Source organism: Corvus moneduloides, chromosome 3 (assembly GCF_009650955.1).
Source record: "Corvus moneduloides isolate bCorMon1 chromosome 3, bCorMon1.pri, whole genome shotgun sequence".
Taxonomy (NCBI): Eukaryota; Metazoa; Chordata; class Aves; order Passeriformes; family Corvidae; genus Corvus; species Corvus moneduloides.
The window spans coordinates 6,186,388-6,209,462 of record NC_045478.1 but is presented as its reverse complement, the minus strand read 5'-3'; the positions used below and the strand labels follow the sequence as shown (position 1 = coordinate 6,209,462).

General features: G+C 49.8%; 1 protein-coding gene across 3 annotated transcripts in view; it reads left to right on the top strand.

Moving 5' to 3' along the window:
• The first annotated feature begins 359 nt into the window (after positions 1-359).
• Positions 360-23,075, top strand: part of TNFRSF21 (TNF receptor superfamily member 21) — a 42,752-nt gene continuing 20,036 nt past the window's right edge. For 2 of the 3 annotated variants that reach the window (XM_032104040.1, XM_032104038.1), the window contains exons 1-3: positions 360-467; positions 6,191-6,845; positions 8,528-9,025. In XM_032104040.1, coding sequence (XP_031959931.1) covers positions 414-467; positions 6,191-6,845; positions 8,528-9,025 — 1,207 coding nt within the window. In that variant the 5' untranslated portion in view covers positions 360-413. Of the gene's footprint in view, positions 468-1,220; positions 1,498-6,190; positions 6,846-8,527; positions 9,026-23,075 lie in introns of those variants that run through there. The other variant, XM_032104039.1, reaches the window with a different exon arrangement.

The following is a 23,075-nucleotide window of genomic DNA, read 5'->3' as shown; positions in this document are numbered from 1 at the left end:
CTCTGTCCCCTTCTGTCCCCCTCTGTCCCCTCTGTCCCCTCTGTCCCCTTCCCTCCCCTTCCCTCCCCGCGCTGTGCCCGCGGTGCCGCGGGGGGGCGCCCTGCCGCGCGGGCGGGTGACGCCACCGCCGGCCCCGCCCCGGCCCCGCGCGCCGCCCCCACGTGCGCGCCGCCCCCGCGGCAGAGCGCGCGCGGCGGCCCCTCAGCAGGGCAGGGCAGGGCAGGGCAGGGCAGGTGGGAGCGCGGCAGGGCCCCCGCCCCGCCCGGCCCGGCCCCGGCCCCGGCCCCGGCTCGGCCCCGGGCCCGGCCCGGCCCCCGCCATGGGCGCCCGGCCGCCGCCGGCCCCGCGCCCCGCCGCCTGAGGCAGCGCGGCCGCACGGGCAGCGCCTCGCCCGCAGCCCCGGCCCCGCCACCATGGGGGCCTCCGCGGCGAGCCGGAGCTCCGCCGGGTTCGCCGGCATCCTCGCGGTGAGTTGCGTGCGTGCGTGTGTGTGCGCGGAGCGAGGGGATCGGTCCGTGCCTGCGCCGCCCGCGCAGCATCCGCGTGTCCGCGGCGTGGGTGGGGATGTGCTGCAGTGCGGGGCTGCCCGCCCGCGCCTCCTGCCCGGCCTGGGGCAGCGTGGCAGGAGGGGCGGGTGCTCGGCTGTCCTGCTGGCCCCGCTCCGCGCTCCGGGGGCTGTGCGGGGCGCCGCTGCGCCCTCCCCGGGGGTGCTGCCCGCCCCAGCCTCGCAGCCCCGGGTCCTGGTAGGTGACGCCGGCTGGGTGCGATATTCCCTGCGATGTCCATGCTCCCCATGCCTATGTTACCGCAGGCGGCGGCGGCATCCCGCAGCCAGGGATGTGCCGCACAGCCAGAGCTGAGCGGGTCCTTGTTCTGCTCTCTGCGCTGCTCCTGAAGCTCGGCACTGGACAGGGATCCATCCATCCATCCATCCATCCATCCCCCTCCGCAGCTGCTTTTCTTGCCTCCCTTTGGACAGGCAGTAAATCTCCCCGCTGCGAATGGCAGGCGGCTGCCCTGACTTATCACGGAAATGTTTTCCGGGAGCTTTATCTCCCCATTTACTTTCCTGGGTAGGGCACTTCCCAATCAGCGCTTTGGGGCTACATCCCGTCTGTTTGGGGAGAGACAGTAATTCGGCGTGTCAGGCAGACGCCGCAGCTGCTGCGGCTGGGTTGTGTAACCGAGGAGAGCACTTGCTGTTAAACTCAAGGTGGATCTGAGCAAGCTGGCGCTGGCTCGACAGGAATCCGAGTAAACAACAAATAATCTAAAGCTGGAAGGGCATTAGCCGGGAAACAGCCTCGTTGTTCTGAAGGCGAAGGGGAACTTGGCGCAGTGGCGGAGCAGACGGGGTCCGTGCTCAGTGCTGGCTGTGCACTCCCGAATGCTGGATTCCCGCTGGGAGAAGCGAGCCCGCAGAAGCCAGTGCTGCTGCTGGAAGATGAGATGCTGATGGGGAGCTTGAGATATGCAGCTCCAGCCGGGATCCTGGAGGTCAGTTGGGAATGGTGGGTGTAGAGGAAAGAGGTGGGAAAAAGTAGTGATATAGAGGTGTGGGGAGATACAGCAGCAATTTTGGGGCATGAAGAGAGACTGAGCAAATACATAAGTGTGTCACTTGTGCATGTGTGTTCTCGCACCTGTATGTGTGTGATCATACAAGGAAGCAAGGCAAAATTCCCATTTGCTTGTGAGGTGGCAAGGATCCTCCCGGGGTTTTCATCTGATACCTTCAACATTTTGGGAATCTCCCTTTGGTCACACAAGAAGTTAATGTCTTCCCAGCCTGGGGGAAGTTTGTGCGAGGGAGTATGTTCAAATTGATAGCTGGTGGGTCTTTCACTAGTGCAGCAAACCCAAATCTGCCTGGCTGCTGGGTTTTGGAGCAGTAGCAGCTTGGCAGCCGTTGTGTGGGGCTGGTATTGGCTGTGATTTCATTTGCTTGGTGGATTTTTTGGGACCCCACTGACTGCTGCAAAGTGGTTTCCACTATCTCCCCCATTGTCCTTGCCTGGGACCAGTGCAACATCACCATACTTCAATTTGGGGCTTTTGGAAATCTGGGGGATTCCATCTGTTCGGAGCAAAACCGTGGCTGCGGGGGATGCTTCTGAGCTCTGGTCTTCGCTGGCTGCAGGGTTGGCTGCTGGGTTTTCCGTCATGGGGACCAGATGTTGTGGTGCTGCTGTTCTGGCTTGTTCGTCTCCCTGTGTTTCACTCTTGAGATGGAGTAAAGGAACTGCTGAGCAGTGAGTCCTGAGCTCTCATTTCACAAACCCCGAAGCAGCTGAAATAGCTGGTCATGTTGCAAGAAGCAGAAACTTGCCTTGCTCTTCAGTACTTTCCTCACAGGCAACTTTTTTCGGACTAAGTAATTTGATCCTTTTTACAGTGATCGAGGCAGGACGTTTGCTCCTCCTGTCCGCCAAGTTACCGTAAAACTTCCAGACCAGTTTATTTGTCTTTCTGGTGTTTTTATGTATTTCTTTTACTTTAATGTTGCAAGCACTTTCCCATTATTGTCGGCAAAGGATGCAGCTGACCTCCGGGAAGGGCGGCAGGCAGTGCAGCTCATCCCCAACCTGTGCCAAGGCATTGCCACAGAGCCAGCTGCCGTTTCTACCAAATTCTGCTGGTTTTGCTTGGAAACCATTCCCAGAGTATCAGTTTATCACTGTGGGTCCCTGTTCACTTGCAGGACTCTGCTCCTGCTCTTCTCTACCGGGATCAAGTGCCCTGTGTTTAGCTGCTGTTTGTGTTTTGGGGTTTTTTTTAATTTCTTTTTTTTTTAATTTTTACTTTAGTTTTAGGTTTGTTGCTGTGTCCCCACAGGGCTGGCAGCAGGGCAGCCCTGTACACAACCTGAGATTATGAGAATCTCGGTGTCGCAGCATTTTAGGGCACAAATTCCAGGACAGAAAGTTGATTCACCAACTTTCTGCTGGTGTTTTGACTCACTGTGCAGGTTTGGGTCCCTGAATGAGATGCAGTATTCATAGAATCATAGAATGGCTTTGGGTTGGAGGAGACCTTAAGGATCATCTAGTTCCAACACCCCTGCCATGGGCAGGAATGCCAGCCACAGGTTTCTCAGGTGTTTGCAGCTGCATCCTCTGTGCACATGCCAAGGTAGTTTGTGGCCCCCTAAGAGCTGTTTCCTGTGCAGATTGCCTGTCAGGTCTCCCTGCAGCACAGTTATTGAAAAAGGGTGATGGGAGCACAGCACAGAGACTGACTGAGATGGGGTCATCGGGCTGGGTGGTGCTGAGGTGGGTCATGCCCACACCAGCTGTGGGGTGCTGCTGCCTCAAAGGTTTGTGTGCAGCTGAATGTGAAGGTCCCCTTGTTTGAATATTTCCTGGTGTGGGGAGGTCAGAATGATGGTGTCCCCCAGCCTGATCTGATTTCCCCACATCATAAAGCCTTCATGTGCTGAAACAGGTGAAGGTGGCTGGGAGGTGCCTTTGCCCGTGTGGTGCAGGGTCCTGGTGCTGAGTTGGGATGCTCTTTGGGCTTGCAGCCACACTGTCCTGCTTAACCCTTGTGGAAAGGGACCCCTGTCCCATTAAAAACCCTTCTTTGTTTCTGCATTGGGCATGGAGAGCATCATTGAAACTGCTGAAACCAAATCTGTTATTTAGTGTTGTCTTGAACCAGTTGTGGTTTTTCCTGTGTTTTTTTGCTACCCTGTACACTTCCTTTGATACCAGAGTAATGAAATGAAGTGCAGTGGCTCAGCAGAGCTCACTTCATTACTTGATTGCTTTTTCTCCTGGAACTGGGAGTGTCAGCCAGAAAGGTCCAGGTCTGCGTGCTGCTGGGGAGCCCTGAGGGTGAGGGACCAAGCTGGCAGACACCCATTTTTGCTGAAGATGTCCTTCTGCTTCTGGACTTCTCTTTCAGAGATCTGAGTGCTGCACAACCTGAGTAGTTGGATTATTTTAGGGACCAGAAATGCCAGTCTGAATAAATAGCAGATGCTCAATGCTGCTTAGCCATCCCCCACTGGAACTCGCTGTTCTCCCTAAGCTTGGAAGTGCATGTGCAGCTTAAGATCTTGAGATGTTCAAAAATACCAGCACTGCTTTTCTTGAGATAGGGTTTAAAAAAAAACCTCAAAAAAGCCAACTCAAACCTAGTGCTATTACAGACTTTAGTTACCCAGGCAAGGGATGGGAAGATGCTGGAAGATGGGAAGAACAGGGAGAACAGGAGGGAACCTGTAGCACATGCTTATAGTGAGGCTGTTCATGGGTTTCCTGAGGTCTGGCTTGATGCAGAGGGAGAAATTAGGATCTGAGACAGCAGCACACGGCTCACTCTCAGTGAGGCAAGAGAGCCACTGCCTGTCCTGCCTCTCCATCACCCTGTCCTGCTCAGCGCTGGCACGGGAGGAGGGTGAGTAACACAGGTGACCCCTCCTGCCACCTTAAGTGGCCAGTTTGCTAATACAGGGATTCGTCAGGGAGATTACAGGGGAGGGTGGCAGGTTTGCTTAGAGCCAGCTAAGCACTTTGTTAAATCATGTCTTAGGGGAGGGGAAAAGTAAAATGCATCCTGTAAGCCCTTGCTGCCTGCCAGGGCAGCCCCGCTTTTTAATTTGATGTGCCGTAATTAGTCTGGCCGCTGCAGGATCCTCGTCAGCTCCTGCGGGCTTGCCCACTTCTGCCTGCTCTGTAATTGCTGCTTCAGGGGGAGAAAACTAACTAACTAAAAAAAAATTTAAAAAGTGAAGTGTTTTGTACAAATCCCAAGCCGTAAATTATTTAGCAGGTGAAACAAAAATTTGCTATGTGTTTCCAGGAAGCAAGAGACTGCACCAAAAATGACGCGGTGCAGCTTCTGGCTCTGCTGCGATGTGCCTTCTGCAGAGTCATGTCGTTGGGAGCCCTTTTTATTTTTTTTTTTTCCTTCTGAATATTTTCTTGCTGGCTGATAGCCCAGAATAGGTAGCAGAGCAAGAGGCGAGGGATTGTATAACACAGCCAAGTGATTTATGTGCTTGGCTCTGTAGCTGAGTAGTGTTAGGGTCTCTGGTCTTTTCACCTTCAGTGTAGAAAATGTTTGAAAATTCTGGGTAATGCTGACTTGTTCCCTCTCTCCCTCTGAACTTAGCCTGTGGCTGTTTGGAAATGTGTTTCCTATTGCTTTGCATGCTGTCTGAGGTTGTGTCAGTCTTTCTTTTGATATGTCTTTTGTTCTTGGTGACTTATCTTCGCTGCCATAACTGACATTGAATCCATGGACCAGAGATCCTCTGGAGGAAGCAGAGATACTTCTTGGTAGATGGAGCTTCTCTTGGTGATGGAGCAGCATTGTTGCAAAGGAATTAAGGAAATAAAGCTTTGGGATTGGAAGTCAGTAGAGATAGATGGATTTATAGCAAAGCCCAATTTCCAGTTCAGTGTCTAAAAACTGGTGTCCTTTTACCTGTGTCTGATGCAATGAGGAGCTGAGTTACAGCAGAGTTCTTTGAAGAGTGTGAAAATAGCACCGGGTTTTCTCTCCTGTTGCTAATGCAGCTGGTTTAGAGTAGGTTCAGATGTGGTTGGAGGCTCAAAGCAGAACATCCCTTGCGGTCTCGCCAAACCCAACACTTGCACCGAGCCATAAAAAATCATGGAAAGGCAGAGGAGCTGAGAAGTAGTCCAGAAACAGCCGCTAGCCTGGATTTCATCCTTGTTTGTGTTACTCAGAAAGGTAACTATTTGAACAAGTGCAGATGAACAAATAGAGAAGGAAAGTTTTACAGGTCAAAGCTGCCATCTGCATGTTTTTTTTGTCTTGTCGGTGAGTGCCTGCCTCGTGCTGGAGCCTCTCAGCCTTGAAATGCAAAGCTGGTCTGAATTCTCCTGGGGTGGCCAGGTAGCACGTACTGCTGAAACACAATTAGCAGTATTTACCACCCTGGCAGGGTTGCAGTGTAAATGATGCTTAGTTTCACTGAGAAGCGTGGTGTCAAATTTAAGCAATTATAATCATAGCTGGGGAGGTGTCTGGAGAGCGTGCTGCCACCTGCACCGGTTCCATTCCACTCCAGCCTTGCTGAGGTCCCTCCCATGGGCATAGTAACTTGTCCATGGTCCCACAGCACTGGCACATCCCTTGTGATCCTACAAAGGGTCGTTGGCAGAGAGGGCTCTGTTTGCATGCTGTTGTTGGCTGATACCTCCTGTTTGTTTTCCAGCTGCTCATGCTCCTTGGCACCGCTGATGGTCAGTCGAAGCTGACCTCTGAGCAGAATGCCATCAGCCTCTCCCCTGGCAAGTACCGCCACCTCGACCGTGCCACCAACGAAGAGCTGACCTGTGACAAATGTCCTGCAGGAACCTACGTGTCTAAGCATTGTACGAAGAGTACCCTAAGAGAGTGTAGCCCCTGTCCAGATGGGACCTTTACCAAGCATGAGAATGGCATAGAGCGGTGCCACCCTTGTAGGAAACCCTGTGAACTGCCAATGATTGAGAAAACTCATTGTACTGCCTTGACTGACCGCGAGTGCACTTGCCTGTCTGGTACGTTTCAGACGAACGATACCTGCGTCCCTTACACGGTGTGCCCGGTCGGCTGGGGCGTCCGCAAGAAAGGAACCGAGACTGAAGATGTCAGGTGCAAGCCGTGCCCTCGTGGTACCTTTTCTGATGTGCCTTCTAGTGTGATGAAGTGCAAACCCTACACTGACTGCTTTGGGAAAAACATGGTGGTCATCAAGCCGGGGACGAAGGAGAGTGACAACATCTGTGGTTCTCCAGCGTCCCTTCCGAACACGGCTTTGACTTCATCAAGCACCGAAGCGGGTGAGCAGCCCTATGAAGTTCCACCAACTGCTGATCTTCCCAAAGGTAATGTCCACCACTGAAACACAGGTGTGGTTTTGATGGAGGGATTGTGTTCCTTCCTTGGTCAGGGTTGGTGTTAAGCTGTTGAAAACAACCTGGTCTAAAGGTGGTACTACTGCTTCATGGCATCGGGTTGCCCTCACTTGTGTTAAACCACATTTAGTAACATTTTCACTAAGACTGAAGTCCTGATTGGACTTCTGGCTGTCGTGCTGTTTGGGCTGAAAGGACATGACTTTCCTCAGCCTCTTTTCCCACCTCTGTGATGTGCTGGCACAAGTCTTTGTGCAGTTGTGGTGAACCTGGGTTGGGATGCAGCAGGAAAACCCCTGCTATGGTCTCCCTGCAGCAGGGAGATTCCTCCTCTGATGGATTCACTGCTTTTGTGCCTGTGCTTTCCTTGCTGCATTTCACTCTGTACTGTGTCACAGTATTGGTTGAATGGGAACCATTGCTGTAACAGCCCTGCAGGAGCCTGGGCTGTCCTGTAACTTTTTTCCTTCAATCTCTTAAAACTACTATATGGAATTTCCCCTTCTCTTGCTTAATTGGAAGTGGCTCATCATCACAGCCTTTATGGTGATGCCTTAGCTGTGTCTGGTTTCAGGGGTGCTGTAGGACTCCACTTGAGGTGGTATTCTGCACTCCCTGGAAAGCAGCTTCCCTGCAGTGTCTCAGATGAGGCGTTTTAATTTAAAAATGCAACTTTTGATGACCTCAACAGCTGAGTTGGTAAATACAATAGCAGGGAAGTGTTGACAGTCATACGCTTCCAGTGCTTCACCTCTGTTAAGTCTCAAAGCTTGCCCTAGTGTTGGTATCATTGGGAGTGTACAGGAGGGTGTTTCCTGAACTTTGCAATCAACCGTCGACAGTTACGTGGAAGTTTTCACTGTTTGTGTCCTGGTTAGGGTGTTTAGGGTAACCAAGCTGGGGGCAAAACCAGGTTCGGACAAATACACCCACTCTGTCTCAGCTGTGATGAGACACAATCTTCAAAAGATGACTTTTTAAAGTAATCCATAGTTTTTGTCACAACAGCCCTTCTTCCACTTCTCGGCAGGCTTTGGCTCGTATTTCATGTCTGGCTGGGACCTGCGAGGTGCTGGTTGATAAGGAAACTCAATAAAGATGGAAGATAGCTCTTGGGAGGAAGTTTGGTTGCTTCAGAGACCTATTTTATAGTTGATTCACCTGCAGTTGCTTGCAGGGCTGATAAAAAAATGTTTGTGTTTCCTTAACAAACCCAGTGGAGAGATACTAAGCCTACAAATTGCCAGTATTTTTGTACTTTTAGTCCAAACATGAAATTCCACAAATGAGTTAAAACCAGTGTTCATAAACCTAAGAAAGAAAAAACAACTTGCTCAAAGTTGTTGGTTTTCTGATAAATGCTGAATGTGGGACAAACACAGACTGACAACATGCCTTAAATAACTCATTTTTTGTAATAAGCTGCCTCTGGCCTTAACCAGCAAGGGTCAGTTTTACCTTGAAGCTCCCTCTGTAACTGTACCCATCTGTTCCCAGAGGCAAACCTCAACTTCACCTCTACTCTTTCTCACTGCCTGGCGTTGGGTTTCTGTCTGCTGGCCAAGCCGATGCTCAGGCAGGTCTTAGCCCGTGATGTGATGCCATATCGCATCTCCGGGGCCGTGACACTCAACTCTCCTCTCCTCCCGCAGGTCTGAACTCTTCAGTTCCCGATTTTGTCCCCTCTCCAGCGCCGCGCGCGTCCAGCAGCATGGTGGAGCGGGCACGGTACTACAACGAGACCTCAGCCAACGAGACGGACGGCATCGGTGGGACCCTCATGGGCTCCGGCACCACCAGTCAGGCCCAGAGCTACCGGCACAAGCAGACCAGCCAGGCGCTGGAGAAGCAGCCATCCCTGGAGATGATGGGGGGCGAGAAGCCCAGCGTCCCATACAGGCCCCCCCGGCGAGGCTCTCAGAACGTCCACCAGCACTTCGACATCAATGAGCACTTGCCGTGGATGATCGTCCTCTTCCTGCTGCTGGTCCTGGTGGTGATCGTGGTCTGCAGCGTCAGAAAGAGCTCACGGACTCTGAAGAAGGGACCCCGGCAAGATCCCAGTGCCATTGTGGAAAAAGCTATTATGAAAAAGTCCACCACCCCCACACAGAACAGGGAGAAGTGGATCTATTACTGCAACGGGCACGGTGAGCAGTAGAGACTGTGGTATCCTCTCCACTCCAGCCCAGGGCTGTGCAGGGGCTGCCCCCACAGCCAGTGACTAGTGGCTTTCCTCATTTGGTGGGTCTTGTAGTGAGGACAAAGCCCATTTATGGTTTCTCAGATGTTTCTTCATCCTTGGCTTCTCCTTCCAGTTCCCGTGGTGTGTCCCTGCTCCTGAAGGAAGGGTTAATGGAGGGAGTGTCACCTGCTCGCTCCAGCTTCTCTTCTTCTCACCCAGCTTCTCCAGCTTCTACCCTTCTTCCATTGGTGACTGATTTTGAATGAAGGCACCTTTTGTTTTTCCCTCTTCCCTTTCCACTTTTCTTCTGTTTCACATGGTCCTTATTTTCCCAGTGATTCAGGCATGGATCTGGTTGTCTTTCATGTTGTCCTTTATCCCCTCACCCCTGTCTGTTTCTGGAAGGCTGAGTCATCCCCCACCTCTTGGCACCGCCTCAATTTCAGTTCTTAGCCCTAAATCCCAACTGCTGGCTTGTGTCCCAAGCCCTTTGCTCGCACTGGAGCCAGAAAGGTTATCCTTAAAGGCTGAGTCGTGGATGTGTACAGCTCCGCGAGTGTCGTCAGGTCTGCCTGGACTCTCTTTTTGGTAGTGTATGCTATTGATTTAGTGGATGATTTGCTGTCAGCTTTCTGATGAGACTTTAAAGATGACATACTGTGATCTTCAAGCTGAAATTTGTAAAAATCAGTGATAAACTAATGGTGTCGTGACTGTGAGCACCAAGCAGCCATGATCTCCCTAGTGGGATGCGCAGTTCTTCCTGTGCAAAGCCCCCATGGCAATTTTGGCCCTCGCGTATCCTGTGTAGAGTGACGAGTCCTTACTTGGGGTTGACCTTGCTCAACCTTAAACATCCGTTCACAGTTAACCTTTAGAAAAGCACATTTAACAAGGGGGGGCAAACAAAGAATGGATTGAACAAAGATTGAAAGGTTTAAGAGAGATCAGTCCTTGATGAAAGTCATCCTTGAGTGCTCAAGTACAAAGAAAGAAGGTTTTGAATAGGGCGTCTTCTGTACTGTACTCTCTTCACCTTCCTGCTGATTAATAGACCTACACTTTGTTTGCCCTCATTAATTCATTTATACAACCAGTAAGGTCTTGTTGGAAGTGGTTTTCTGCCTTCTCTTATATTTGTGTTGCTTATCAGTTTCCTTTTAACTCTTTTGTGTTCTTGGGCTGCAGTTTCTTAAACTTTTTCCCATAACCCCTGCACTCCATTGTCCCTAAAATCTGTGGCACCCAAAGCATGGTCTGCGAGACCGTGGTGAGTGATCTGCGGTGGAGTTGCAGAGCCTTATTAGACATCCTTGTTTGTGAGCACTACCAGGAATACGTGGGTTTGGCCATGATTCATAGGTCAAAAACGAGTGGTAGTAACCCTTTCCCCCAAGACTTTAATTAGCAGTTGGTTAATTTCTGATGATTTTCTGTTTCTTGAAACACCCGAGAGCAGGGCAGTTTGTACCAGACAGGGAATGCTTAAGTGCAGGGACCAGACCATGCTGCTTTCAGCAAGTGCAGCTCTGGATTCTATCCTGGCATTTCAGACCATGCTGAAGTGCCCGTGCTGCCTTCTGGAAGCCACATTAGAGCTGCCTTTGTGGGCACTGCTGTGTGTTGGGTCACTAAGAATGATTCAGGTTAAAGAAACCACGTAGGTAAGAGAAGGTTCACGTGGAGAGCAATGACCTGTTTTAACCCCTTTAGATAAAACCTCACCTCCCAGATCTTGTCATCCTTTGGGGGACAGCATCATTCATGTGTCATCCTGTGCTTCCCAGGGTGAGTTGTTCCAGCCTTGTCTGTCACATTAACAGCTGCATCAATTTTGCAAGATCCTTACTAAGTTTTCCCTTTGTCTCAAGAAATAAGCTGGATGTAACAGCAAAACCACACTTAGGTGATAAACCATCTTGGTGTGATTGAACCTCTCTGATCTGGAGGTGAATGGCTCTGTTACTCCCAGTCATTCCTGCAACAGTCACGCAGGTTCCCTCTTGTCACGGGTGGCTTCGTGACTTCCTCCTGCCACTGAATGTCCTCAGATGAACTTTGTGCAATCAAGGCAGGCAAACAGGCACAAACCAATTAATGCTTTGTCTTGCTTTTAGTGCAAACCAAATCGTGTTGCGTTAGCTGGAAGAGCCTTGCTCATTAGCTCTTACTTGGTGATGCTACTCTGCCGTGTCAGAATGCAAATTATTCTCTTCTGCGGTGGTGCATAAATCCCTCTCTGCCTTTCCTGTTGAAACATCTGGCTCTTAAGGCTGTTTACTTGAAAGGAGAGGTGTAGTGCCATAAAGGAATTGACCTTTTATTTAATAACTGGCTGTACAGCTGAGACATTTTGTAGAGCTGCTGCATCATGGCTTAGCTTTCTACTGCTCCAGCAGCGTTTGTTCCCAAATCGTGCTTCATCCTGAAGCAGCATTTCAGACAGAGGTGAGTTTAGCCAGGAACAAACTTCAGGCTGTTGCAGAGGGGAAATCCTTCCCCTCCTGTGCTGCTGTGTGGATCCCTCCATGGTAGGCAACCAGAGCAAAGCCTCCTGAGATGTGAGGACCACAGCTGCTCCCCAGGTTCAGATGCTAGCCTGGTTTTTGGTTGTACTAGGAGTGTAGAGAACAATCAATTAGTGTGTGAACTATCTTTGTGGCTGGGGGTGCAGCCCCTGGGCTGGCTGCTGGCAGTGCACCCACATCTGTATGACCTCCATCCAGAGGCTGGCTGCCACACCAGCAAGGCGCTGGGGTGTGTTTATTGCCTGTTTATGTAGTTCTTGCAAACAGTCTACCCCTACTTGTTCCTAGTTTACCATCTCCTCCCTCCTAATGCTTCCAGTCAACAGCTTTAACCTTTGAAAGGAAAGTTCAGGTCTGACGTAGGCACTGGAGCCTCTCCGCAGAGGAGCTGTGCTTGGGCTCCTGCCCTCACACTGGCAACCCCCCTGAACCTCCCGAGGCACCAGGTGGGCATCCAAGGCTTTGGCTCTTTGGGGTATTTTATTACTGATTGCTCCAAGGCCATGGGTGCTGGGTGAAGCGTGGTCAGGGTGGCACTAGCACTGCTCAGTGCTGGAGTAAAGACATGGCACTGTGGTTGGGCTCCTTACCAAAAGAGGAGGGGTTTAGGGTGGAAGCAGGGGCTCAAATTCTTACCAAGTTCCTGAAGGGACTTGATTCCTGAATTGTTTAAATAATTGAGATAGGTGTGTGATCCTGATGAGCAGTTGTTGTCAGGAGGAGGTTCACTTGTCCTCATCTCCCCATGAGCTGGTATCTGTGCCCTATCCTCTCTCTGGTCATAATACATATCTTAAATAACTGCCCAAACATAAAAATAGAAGTAGCTTGGGAGGCTGGTGTTAAAACTAGACCCATGTCCTTAGCATGGATATGTTCCAGCCAAGGCAGCAAATGCCAGTGCTTCTCACTGGATTAAATGGTTCAGAGGTCTGGGAAGAGCTTGCAATGACTAATGGCCTGAATTAGCAGCCAGCCTACCTCCACGTCTGTCCTCATGTCCATCCTCAGAACGGGGGCTGTCCAGAGAGATTGAGAAGGTAGAACAGTGTGCCTGTGTGGTTGGAGAAGCTGGACCTCTTGCTGCCTCAGCTGGCTCTTACTTTGCAGCCCTGCAGATAGGAATCCAACAGTTGTCAGTTTGTCAAAGTTTTCCTGAGAAATTATCCATGTGGTGCCTGAGTGACGTAGGGGCAGGGCTGATAGGGCTCTGTGGTTTAACCTTGTATGACTTCTTTCTTTTAGAAGATCAAGGATGGCCTACACACTGGGCTCATGCCTTTATTTTAGCAAATACCCATTTCCTTTCTTCAGACATTTCCAGAGGTGAGGAAATGAGCTTGCAGAAACCTTTCAGTAAAAGCTGAGAATTGGAGCCTGTCTCTCAAATGCCTTGGAAATGCCAGATTTGCCATCAGTCTATGCCAAACATGAAGATGGGCTTGAATTCTTTCTGCAGAAATTGCTGATACTGTTGCCTTTGGCTTTCATCCATTTAGTAGCAGAGGATGAAAGACAAAGACTGCAAAATGTTAGGGTAAAACCTGTGTATAGGAAGCAGCTGTCTGAGATGTTACGCCGGGAGGCAAGAAAAGAGTTTGGTGGTTTTTGTTTTTTGGAGTCGAAAGACTGAAGAACAGATCTTGGCAGCACTGGCCTGGCATGAGATGCCACTTCCCTTTTATTTTTCTTCAAGTCTTGTAATTGCACATTATTGCAGTGGGTGGTAAGAGCAAAGCCAGGAAGCCTCTGGTTAAATAGTCAGAGAAATTAACTGTTCTGCAAAAGCCGTTTGCAGCTGGGGTGGAGCCGAGGCTTGACTGCATGTAGAAGAGCATGTGCTAAAAATGGGAGAAAATCAAAGTGGGGAATAGAGACGTGATGCTGGAGAGATGGGCAGTGTTGGGATTTGGGGGTCTTGGTTGGTCAGTTGTCAGCACATTGGAAGCCGGGATCTTCTTGGTGGGCAATTTGTAGGGAGTAGTCCTTGGCTTTCATCCTGGTTGCTGACGGACCAGGGCTAGGCTTGAGCTTGGTCTGCTCCCAAGGAAGTCAGTGAGGGTGTTGAAAGGGGACCACATCTTGTACCTCAGAGAGCTGCAGCTCCAAAGCATCCCCATGTGGATATAACCCGTGGGGGTGTGGGAACGGCTGGGCCATTGCAGGCTGGTCCTCAAATGGAATCAGGTACTCATTTATGGTTAGTTGGAAGATGCTTATTGGAGTAAAACTACATGATTCTTTTCAAGAGACAGCACATTAATGTTATGTGTGGGCTTTTAAGTCAATCTTTTCTAGAGATCCGTCACCTAATGAAGGGAAGCAAGTGCATGGAAACAATCCAGCTGAGGGTGTTATTCCTCAGGCCTATTTAACTGCTACTCTGAATAAGGAAACTGCTGCAGGCTTGGCACTTGCAGGTCTATGGGGTGACTCTGGATGCTGTTTTAGGACCCTTCCTTAGTGCTTGTGTGGGTAAATGAGATGAAAGCCTCTTACTGTAATGGTTTTGTTTGGTAGACGTAGTTTTCCCTGTGATCAGCTCCTGAACAGGTCCCTGCTGGTGTCAGGAGCATCATGCTGGGAGGCCCAGTGAGGATGGGGGAGCTGCTGTGGAAACACACCCCTGGGAACTCCTCTGCACCTCTGCAGAGCATGAGGAGGAGCGATGGGGTTAAAAGCTGTGGTTAAAAAGCTCAAACTGTGGTGGCCTCGAGGTTTTGTGCCCAGGCCACAGGTGGGGCAGAGATGCCCAGAGCATCTCAGGAGGGCAGGTGTGCCCATTGCTGCTGACATAATTTGGTAATTGCAGCTATGCCTGGAGAGGAGCAGCCCTGGGCTTGTGTGCAAACCCTAATACGGCTCTGGCAGGCAGAGCATGAGATGAGGGATTGATTTCTGTCCTCCTGCCAAAACAGAGAGGCAGAAGGTGTTGTGTTTGTTTTTGTTTTCCAAAGCAGTCTCTCCTCTGGCATCTGCAGCTTGATGATGTGGAGATCATTGCTGGTCCTCTGATGACAGCCTGTCCACCTCCACAGGGTGAGACCTGGGCAGAAGGGGAGGTGGTTAAATTGGAAGAGGCAGGAATGTACCGGGTACCACAAGGAGTATGGATGCTCCCTCACTGGAGCTTGTTCTGCTGCATTTCGTGCTGTGTTTGCTCCTACACGGGCACAGTGCTCTGCTTCGGGTGGGATGGAGCAACTCTTCATCTGCAGTACAAACCTCTGGCATGGGAATGTTGGGGTGGCATCTGACAAGTTCAGAACACCGTCTTCCTCAAAACACCCAATGTAAAACATTGTTCAGGTTTGCCCAAAAATCATCTTGTCCTTTTGGGAAGCTATGTGATTTCCAGAGGGCATGTGCAAGAGCTGACCAGGGCTTCATGATGAAAGGGAGCCTTGGAAAGTGCAAACGTGGGAAGCTGCTGTTCTGCTTAGAGAAGAAGAAACCTAATCATGTGCAGGTTTTATCATCTCCTGTTCCTCAGCCTTATTGTGTTAGCACTAAAGACTGGTGCTAGATCACTTTTTAATGTGTGTTGCTACACGAGCCATCTATCTGCAGCATGCACAGGGCTGTGGGGAGCTGCCCTGGGAAGCTGGAACATTTGCTCCCAAATCTGCTTCAGAAAAGGAGAGAAAACCCAAATTATCCCATGGTCACAATTCCTGGGTGGCCCCTGTATTAATTTAATGAGGGATTGGGATTTGTGCCTGCCCATTAAGGTGTAGGGCTGAGCATGAGAGGCAGGGCAGCTCTGCAGGAGAGGAGGATTGTCCTTGCAGAAAACTGCTCTGAGCCCAGGGTGTTTTTGCCAAAAACCCGACACCATTTCCAGTGCCGGGGGGGACTGTGATTTCACACATCAGTGAGGCTCTCACACATCACTCCTCGAATAACGAGGTTGATTTTTTTGTTGTTTTTTCCTTGCTCTCCAAGACTGGGAGAAAAAAAAATGCAGGAGGTGAATTTAATCCTCGGGTTGGCATCTGTGGGTGTCTGGATATTTATATGGCTCTGGCTGTGGCAGTGTGTGTGCTCAGGGTTACCAGCTGTCCCAGAGGGTTATAATGAAGATTAACTGTGCAAAAGCCATTTAAAATTTAATAATTGCATAAAATACTTATGCTGGCCATTCTCATGCAAACGAAAGCAAGAGCAAGTCCACTCTGTGGGTCCCTGATGTAACATCCTGTGGTGGTGGGCAGAAGCTCAGATGGGTCCCAGGAGGGTTGGACCAAGGTGCTGTTACAGGGGTGACTTCCGCATAATGTATTGGGAAAGGAGGTCTTGTGCTGATTCTCAAGTTCCCAGGTTGGAAACATGTTCATAACTGCATGTGGCTGATCACAGACCTCTCTCCACTGCCTGGTTTGGTTATTTTCCGGACAGCTTGTAGGAAATGAGTGTTAGAAGTCCCCTTCTGCCTTGCACGATTTTAGGTTTTGCCTTTAAAAAAAAAACAAAAACAAACTCCAAACATACCATTTTGTGGTTTGTTGCCCTAACAGCTCTTGCTAAGGATATGAATCACTGGCTCCTGAGAAGGTCTGATAGCAGCCCTCTACTCCATGGTTGGGAAAACTACCCTATCACTAAAAAGTCTTTGTGAGTGTGTCCTTTCTTTCTGTCTGACAAAGGTTCTTGTTAGTCATGGAAAGGTTTGGGCTGGAAGGGACCTCCAGAGATCAGGTGGTTCCTACCCCCCTGCTGTGGGCAGGGATGCCAACCCCTAGACCATGTTGCTCAGACCCCATCCGACCTGGCCTTGAACCTGCCCAGGGATGGGGCAGCCACAGCTTCTCTGGGCAACCTGTGCCAGGGCCTCACCACCCTCACAGGGAAGAATTTCTTCTGAATCTCCGATCTAACCCTTCCCTCTTTCAGTTTTAGGCCATTCCTTCTTTCCTCCTTGTCCTGTCACTACACACCCATGTTCAAGGTCCCTCTCCAGCTACTGGCAGGCTGCAGTAAGGTCACCCTGGAGCCTTTTCTTCTCTAGACTGAACAAATGCTCTTCTTAGGAAAGGTGCTTCTCTGACAATTCTCTGACAATTTTTGTGGCCTTCTCTGGACCTGATTTAAAGGTCCACATCCTTTTTATGTTAGGGACCCCAGAGCTGGACGCAGCACACCAGCACCTCCAAGTCCTTGGCAGAGCTGCTCTCAGCCCCTTCATCCTCCAGCCTGTGCCAATAACTGGTGATTGTCCTGACCCAGGTGCAGGACCTGGCACATCTTCAAACTTCCTCATTTAGGACCTGAAGTGTATTTTGAGTGGCAGGGGGAGGAACTGAGTTTCCAATAACCTTCCCTTTTTGGCAGCGGTTGGTGGAACTTTTGCTTTTTGGAAAGGTGTGTTGTGCACTTGGGATTTCTGAGTCCTGGTTTGGCTGAGCTGTGGTATCTTGTCAGCTGGAGAGTGGATGTGCCGCATCCTGGCTTGCTTGTACAGGCTCTCAGTGTGTGCTCAGACATAAAAATAGGCTGCTGTGGCTGTGTTTCACATGAGTCAGGAGGATATTTGGAGAAGGGAGGTGGGCTGAGCTCAGGAGCAGAGCTGGCTTTGCAGTGATTTGGAGCTTTTATCTGGGTGCAGGGGAGGGTTGGGCTGCATCACTGTGGTTTTTCTGTCTGACTTATGTGTGCCCTTGGGCTGTGCTCTGTCTGTGGTGCTTCATCCAGCCTGCCTGTCACAGTCAGGATTTGTCACAGCATGTGGTGCACAGATTAATACTGCCCATCTCTGGAATACCTCTGTCAGCTTGTAGGTGGCGGAAGCTCCAGGTGCTCCGGCTCAGATTGATACTGAGGTGGTGGAGGTCAGTTCCCCCAGCTGTCATGAGTGAACTGGTGGGACCTGCCCCTGGTGATGAAGAGCTGGAGCATGGAGTCTCCTGAAATCCAGCCTTTCATGAAGCTGTCTCTGGAACCCTGGGCTGATGAGCTGCTCTCTCCATGAGACTGTATATGCCATAGGTCCTGGGAGATCTCCTGAGCTTTCCTTCCCAGCTGTATAAGGCACCTATAAGACCTGAACTGATGTTGTGTTAATCCTTTTTTATGCCCTTTGTCCCTTCAGTACTAATGGGGTGAAAGGACACGTGGCTTGGGGGCTCTCTGAGCATGAGGTTTCCCCTTAAAGGTGGCATTTTCTTAAGGAGCACTCTTGTGAAAAACACCAAATGTTGTTTGACTTGAGCTCTGAGAACAAAAACAATGACATCTCATTTGTGAGAGGGTGGGGAGAGGAAGGAGCCTCAGCACCTCTGTGGCTGTGGTTTGAGCATCTGCTGCTAGGTGCTGGGGTGTCACCTTGGTGGGGCAGCTCTTCCTCTGCTCTCAAGTTTGCTTGAAGATGTGAAAAAATAATGGCAGAGAAGAGAAATGGTGCCTTGCAGGTGCTGTATGTGAGCGTGCCAGCACTGCTGGTCACAGTCCCACACCGCACTGGCTCCTTGCCCTGCTTGAGGCCAAATGGTGCTGAAGAACTGGGTCTGTGTCCAACCTGCAAATAGCACGGCTTGGGAGACCAGTGAGGTGTTGCTGCCTGTTTTGAGCTTCCCCTCCCCCCTCCCAAAGACATGTGCTCATAGCTCCTTTGTTCCAAGCGCGGGCAAAGCCAAATGTAACTCAGACTCTTCAGCAGTGTCTGATTGGCCGCTCGCCCCGGGTCCGCCCCCAGTCCTCCCCTTTCCCCTTCTCCTAATAAAAGATCGTCGAGGGAAAGCAAAGGCTCTCTCTCAGCTCAGCTACTTTCCTGTGAACATCTCTGGTCGTCTGTCTCATTTGAAGGCTTCTAACTGCAGGGAATTGAGCGAGCAGGGAGCTATATTTCTCCCTCTTTGCTTCTGCTGATGGTATTTGCTCTGCAGCTGATTCAGGTACCGATTTTAGAGCTACTGAAGTGCTAGATTGCCCGTGCTACCTCTCAAGGCTGCTCGAGGCTTTCTAAGGCATTGAAATACAAGCGCTAGCCGGTATAAAGCTGAAAAGATACCTTCCGCATTTGGCGCCCAACGTGCTATCTCTGAACTCCGGTTCTGAGAGACTTTCAGAGTGTCCCGGCAGCTGTGTCTGCTGGAGTTAGCTCTGCACGTCCTGCTGTGCCAGCTCTGTGTGGCGAGGTGTTACTTTTTGTGTAACATCGAGCCCAGAGCCTCAGCCTGTACCCTCCCCCACGCCACGTGGCGAGGGAACGGCTGGAAAGCAGAAGACCCTTCTCGCGTTTTTTTTTTTTCTCCGGACCTGCTTTCCTGTGATAAATCCAGAATTCTGGTGAGTATTTCCCTGCTGGTTTAGGGGCTCCTGTCTTAAGCTGGTGCCGGTGCAAACTTTCTCTTTTTTTTCCTCCTTTTTGGCGAGTTGGGGTTGAGGTTTGGTGCTGCATTTATAATGGGATCTGAAGTTTCTGCACACCGTAGAGAAATATACCACCAAGTTCAAAGTTACCTTTCTTTAACTGGGCATAAATACCCTAAAAATCTAGTTCAATCTTTTGTACAATGGCTTTTTCAGTACTTTCCTAATCTGACCTCCGAAGACATAAGATCTGCTGAATTTTGGGATAAGGTGGGGAGAAAACTCTCCTCTCTGAGGCGTGCAGGAGATGAAACAGTTTCAAAATTCTTTCCTCTCCTGTTACTAAGTTATACTTTGCCGGAGAAAAAGGCAGTACATGAAAAGCCATTGCAAAACCCCCCTGTTAATTCCCTTATACCCTCTTCCAACCCCTGTGTCCCGGACCCCTCTTCCCCTACGCTGGAAAACACAGCTAGAGCAGACTGCTTCTCAGCACAGGAGAGCTATCGTCCTCCTGGCTCACCCGTGTTTCCTCAGCACCCTGCCTTGGATGGGAATCCGGAGCCCATCCCAGGACCTTCCCAACCCCTTTTCTCCACTCCCTTTTCCCCAGTTTCTAGCCCTCATGTTTCAAGCGCGCGTAAAAACCCCTTCTCCCCCGATCTCTTTGTTCCCAGGGACGGCCATTGCCACGTGCTCGCAGGCCAGGAAAAAACCCCTCCCCCCAACCGCGTTTCTCCCAGTTTGTTTGTCTCCAGTAATGGCGGACGCAATGGTCCTTCCTCTCCAAACTACACCTCCCACAATCCCTTTCTCCCCCATCCCACAAATCCCTTCTTGTCCCCATCCCCTCCCACTCCTGCGTCACAACCTGACCCCGCCCCCGACTCCGCCCCCACAGCGTCGTGTTTCACCCCTCCCTCTGTTCCCGCCCACGGCTCAAGTGCCGCCCCTGCCCCCCACAACCCCGCCCCCGACCCCTCCCCTCCTCCGGCCGTGTCCCCGCCTCCACTCCCCGCCCCTGCCCCTCCACTCCCCGCCCCTGCTTCCCATTGTCCCGCCCCAGGTTCCCACAGTCCTGTGACTGCCCCTCTGAATCCGGGAACCCATTGCTACCAGGAAGTAACTCCAAATGCTTCTACTACACTCTCTTGTACTAGCAATGGAGCTAACCCTGACTGGAAACCCCTTTCTTATTCTGATATTAAGGATTTGTGCAAGGCAATTAAGGAGTTTGGAATGCATAGTAATTATTTTAAGAGCCTTTTAAGTGCTACTTTTGCAACTCACTTACTTGTACCTCATGATTTACTTACATTAATGCAAACTCTTCTCACACCTGGTGATTTTATGGTGTGGAAAAAGCAATGGAAAATAATTTTATCTGATTTATTAAAAATTTTGTGGCAAACTCCAGATAATTACCTGGATTTTGAAAACAATTATATCACATTAGATCTTTTATCTGGTGACAATAATATGGCAAATCCTCAAAAACAAGCAATGCTTATCCCTCGTCCAGTTCTTACTGAAATCACACGTGCTGCTGAAAAGGCCTTAACATTATTACCATCTCAAACTCCTAATTCTCATTATACCACCATGAAGCAATTGCCAAATGAAAATATTATTCACTTTTATAACCGTTTGTACGAAGCTGTCTCTTCCCAGGTCCCTAATCCTGACCTCCAACAAGCGCTCCTACTCGAACTTCTCCAAGTTAATACGAATGATGCTTGCAAACAAGTCATTCTCACTCTCCCGCTGTATCCTCCTCCTACTGTTGAATCCATCCTCGAAGTCTGTACGAAGAAGGTGCAGCTGAACACAGCTGCTCCCTTTTTGAAAAAAGTGGGGATGGTTGGGGAAATTGTGGAGAATGCTACAGGTACAGGGGAAACTCAATCACGTAGTAACTTTGTATGCTATCGTTGTCAGAAAAAGGGGCATGTAGCTCGCAATTGCAGAGCAATTATAACTGCTGATAAAAACTCTCCAAAGACTGTTTCCCCAGGTCAACAGCAGGGAAACTAGCGACTCAACGCGTCCTAACAGCTCCGCGTTCAGACATAAATAGGGCTGCAGACAAAGCAACTTGGACTTCTGGACTCAGGTTTAAGGTAACCTGTGATAAAGCACACCATTTCAACAACAACAAACAGACTGTAATACCCATTTCATTCCAGAATGTGGACCACATGCCAGAATTTACATACCTTTTTGTTATTGGGGACACTCGGGAAACACCTGCTGGGATAGAGGTTACACCCACACTGATGAAAGTGGATCAGAACGGGTGTTCTAACCTAATGGTACAATGTATATATCCACCGTATTTTATGCCTAAAGGTCAAGTCATTGCACAGGCCTTTCCACTGCCCAAATACCTGCCCACAGATGGTCATATCCCAGCCATCTGTTGGACTGAGGTTTTGGGAAACAACAAACCTGTAATAGAATGTAAGCTCCGTTACAAATCACATAAAATCAGTATAATGGGAATGTTAGACACAGGTGCTGATGTGTCTGTCATTCCATTTGATAAGTGGCCTACGCAATGGGAATTGCAATCTCAGGGCATCATACAAGGGATTGGAGGTACCCAAATTGCAAAGCAGTCCAAACACACCATCCAAATTGAAGGTCCTGAAGGACAAATAGCGACACTTCGTCCGTATGTCCTAGACACCAAATTCACCCTGTGGGGAAGGGATGCCATGTCTCAGTGGGGAACAAAAATTGATATCACGCCTAGACATCAAAATTTTCCCTTGCAGGCCACTGAAGCAGAGTGCCATCCACATAAATTAACTTGGAAAACAGATGAACCCGTGTGGGTTAACCAGTGGTCGTTAAAAAAAGAAAACTTAGAGGCACTCAAAACATTAGTGGCTGAACAATTGGCAAAAGGAAATATAGTTCCAACTAACAGCCCATGGAACACACCCGTGTTTGTAATACGAAAACCGGGAAAGAACAAATATAGGCTACTCCAAGATCTTAGAGAAGTTAATAAGGTTATTGAAGACATGGGACCCCTTCAACCAGGTATGCCGTCACCTTCAATGCTCCCGCAACATTGGCATTTAGCTGTTCTTGACATCAAAGATTGCTTCTTTCATATTCCGCTCCACCCTGCAGATGCCCCCCGATTTGCATTTTCTGTACCATCTCTTAATCGCGAAACTCCCATGGAACGTTATCATTGGCTTGTGCTTCCCCAAGGTATGAAAAATTCCCCAACTCTCTGCCAAGAGTATATTGCTAAAATTCTATCTCCCATCCGTGCCAAAGCAGAGAAGGCCATCATCCTGCATTACATGGATGATGTGCTGGTGTGTGCTCCCAATAATCAGTATCTCGAGCAGACACTTAACATGGTGGTTGAGGCCCTAGAGGCCAAGGGCTTTGAATTACAACCTGAAAAAATGCAGAGAACAAGCCCTTGGAAATACCTCGGACTCAAAATCACAGAAACCTCTATCACCCCAACACCTGTCACCATTAATAATAACCCAAAAACATTAGAGGAAGTGCAACAGATCTGTGGGACACTGAAGTATTTAAGGTCCTGGTTAGGACTCACCACAGAGGATGTAGCTCCTATTGCAAACCTAGTAAAAGGGGAAGGCGGTCCAGCATCCCCTAGATCCCTGACAGAAGAGGCAAGGCAGTCTCTCAAAAAGATACAAGAGCTCATTTCCACCAGACAAGCGCACAGGTATCAGCCCTCCCTACCCTTTAAGCTTGTCATTCTAGGAAAGGTACCACGCTTTCATGGCCTCATATTTCAGTGGGACAAAGAGCAGAAGGAACCCCTCATCATAATTGAATGGGTATTCCTTCCACTCCAACCTCCTAAAACCATCACACAGCCACAAGAACTAATGGCAAAAATTATCATGAAGGGTAGAGCAAGGCTCCGCACCCTGGCAGGATGTGACTTTGCATGCATCTATTTACCTGTAACAACTGACGCGTTAGATCACCTACTCCAAAATAATATAAATTTACAATTTGCATTAGATAGTTACTCAGGCCAAATCTCAAATCATTACCCAAAACATGACATGTTTAATCTGCCATTCTCTTTCATCCCTCGAGAGATTCAAAGTAGAAAACCCCTCGATGCGATTACCGTTTTTACTGATGCCTCAGGAAAAAGTAAAAAGTCCGTGG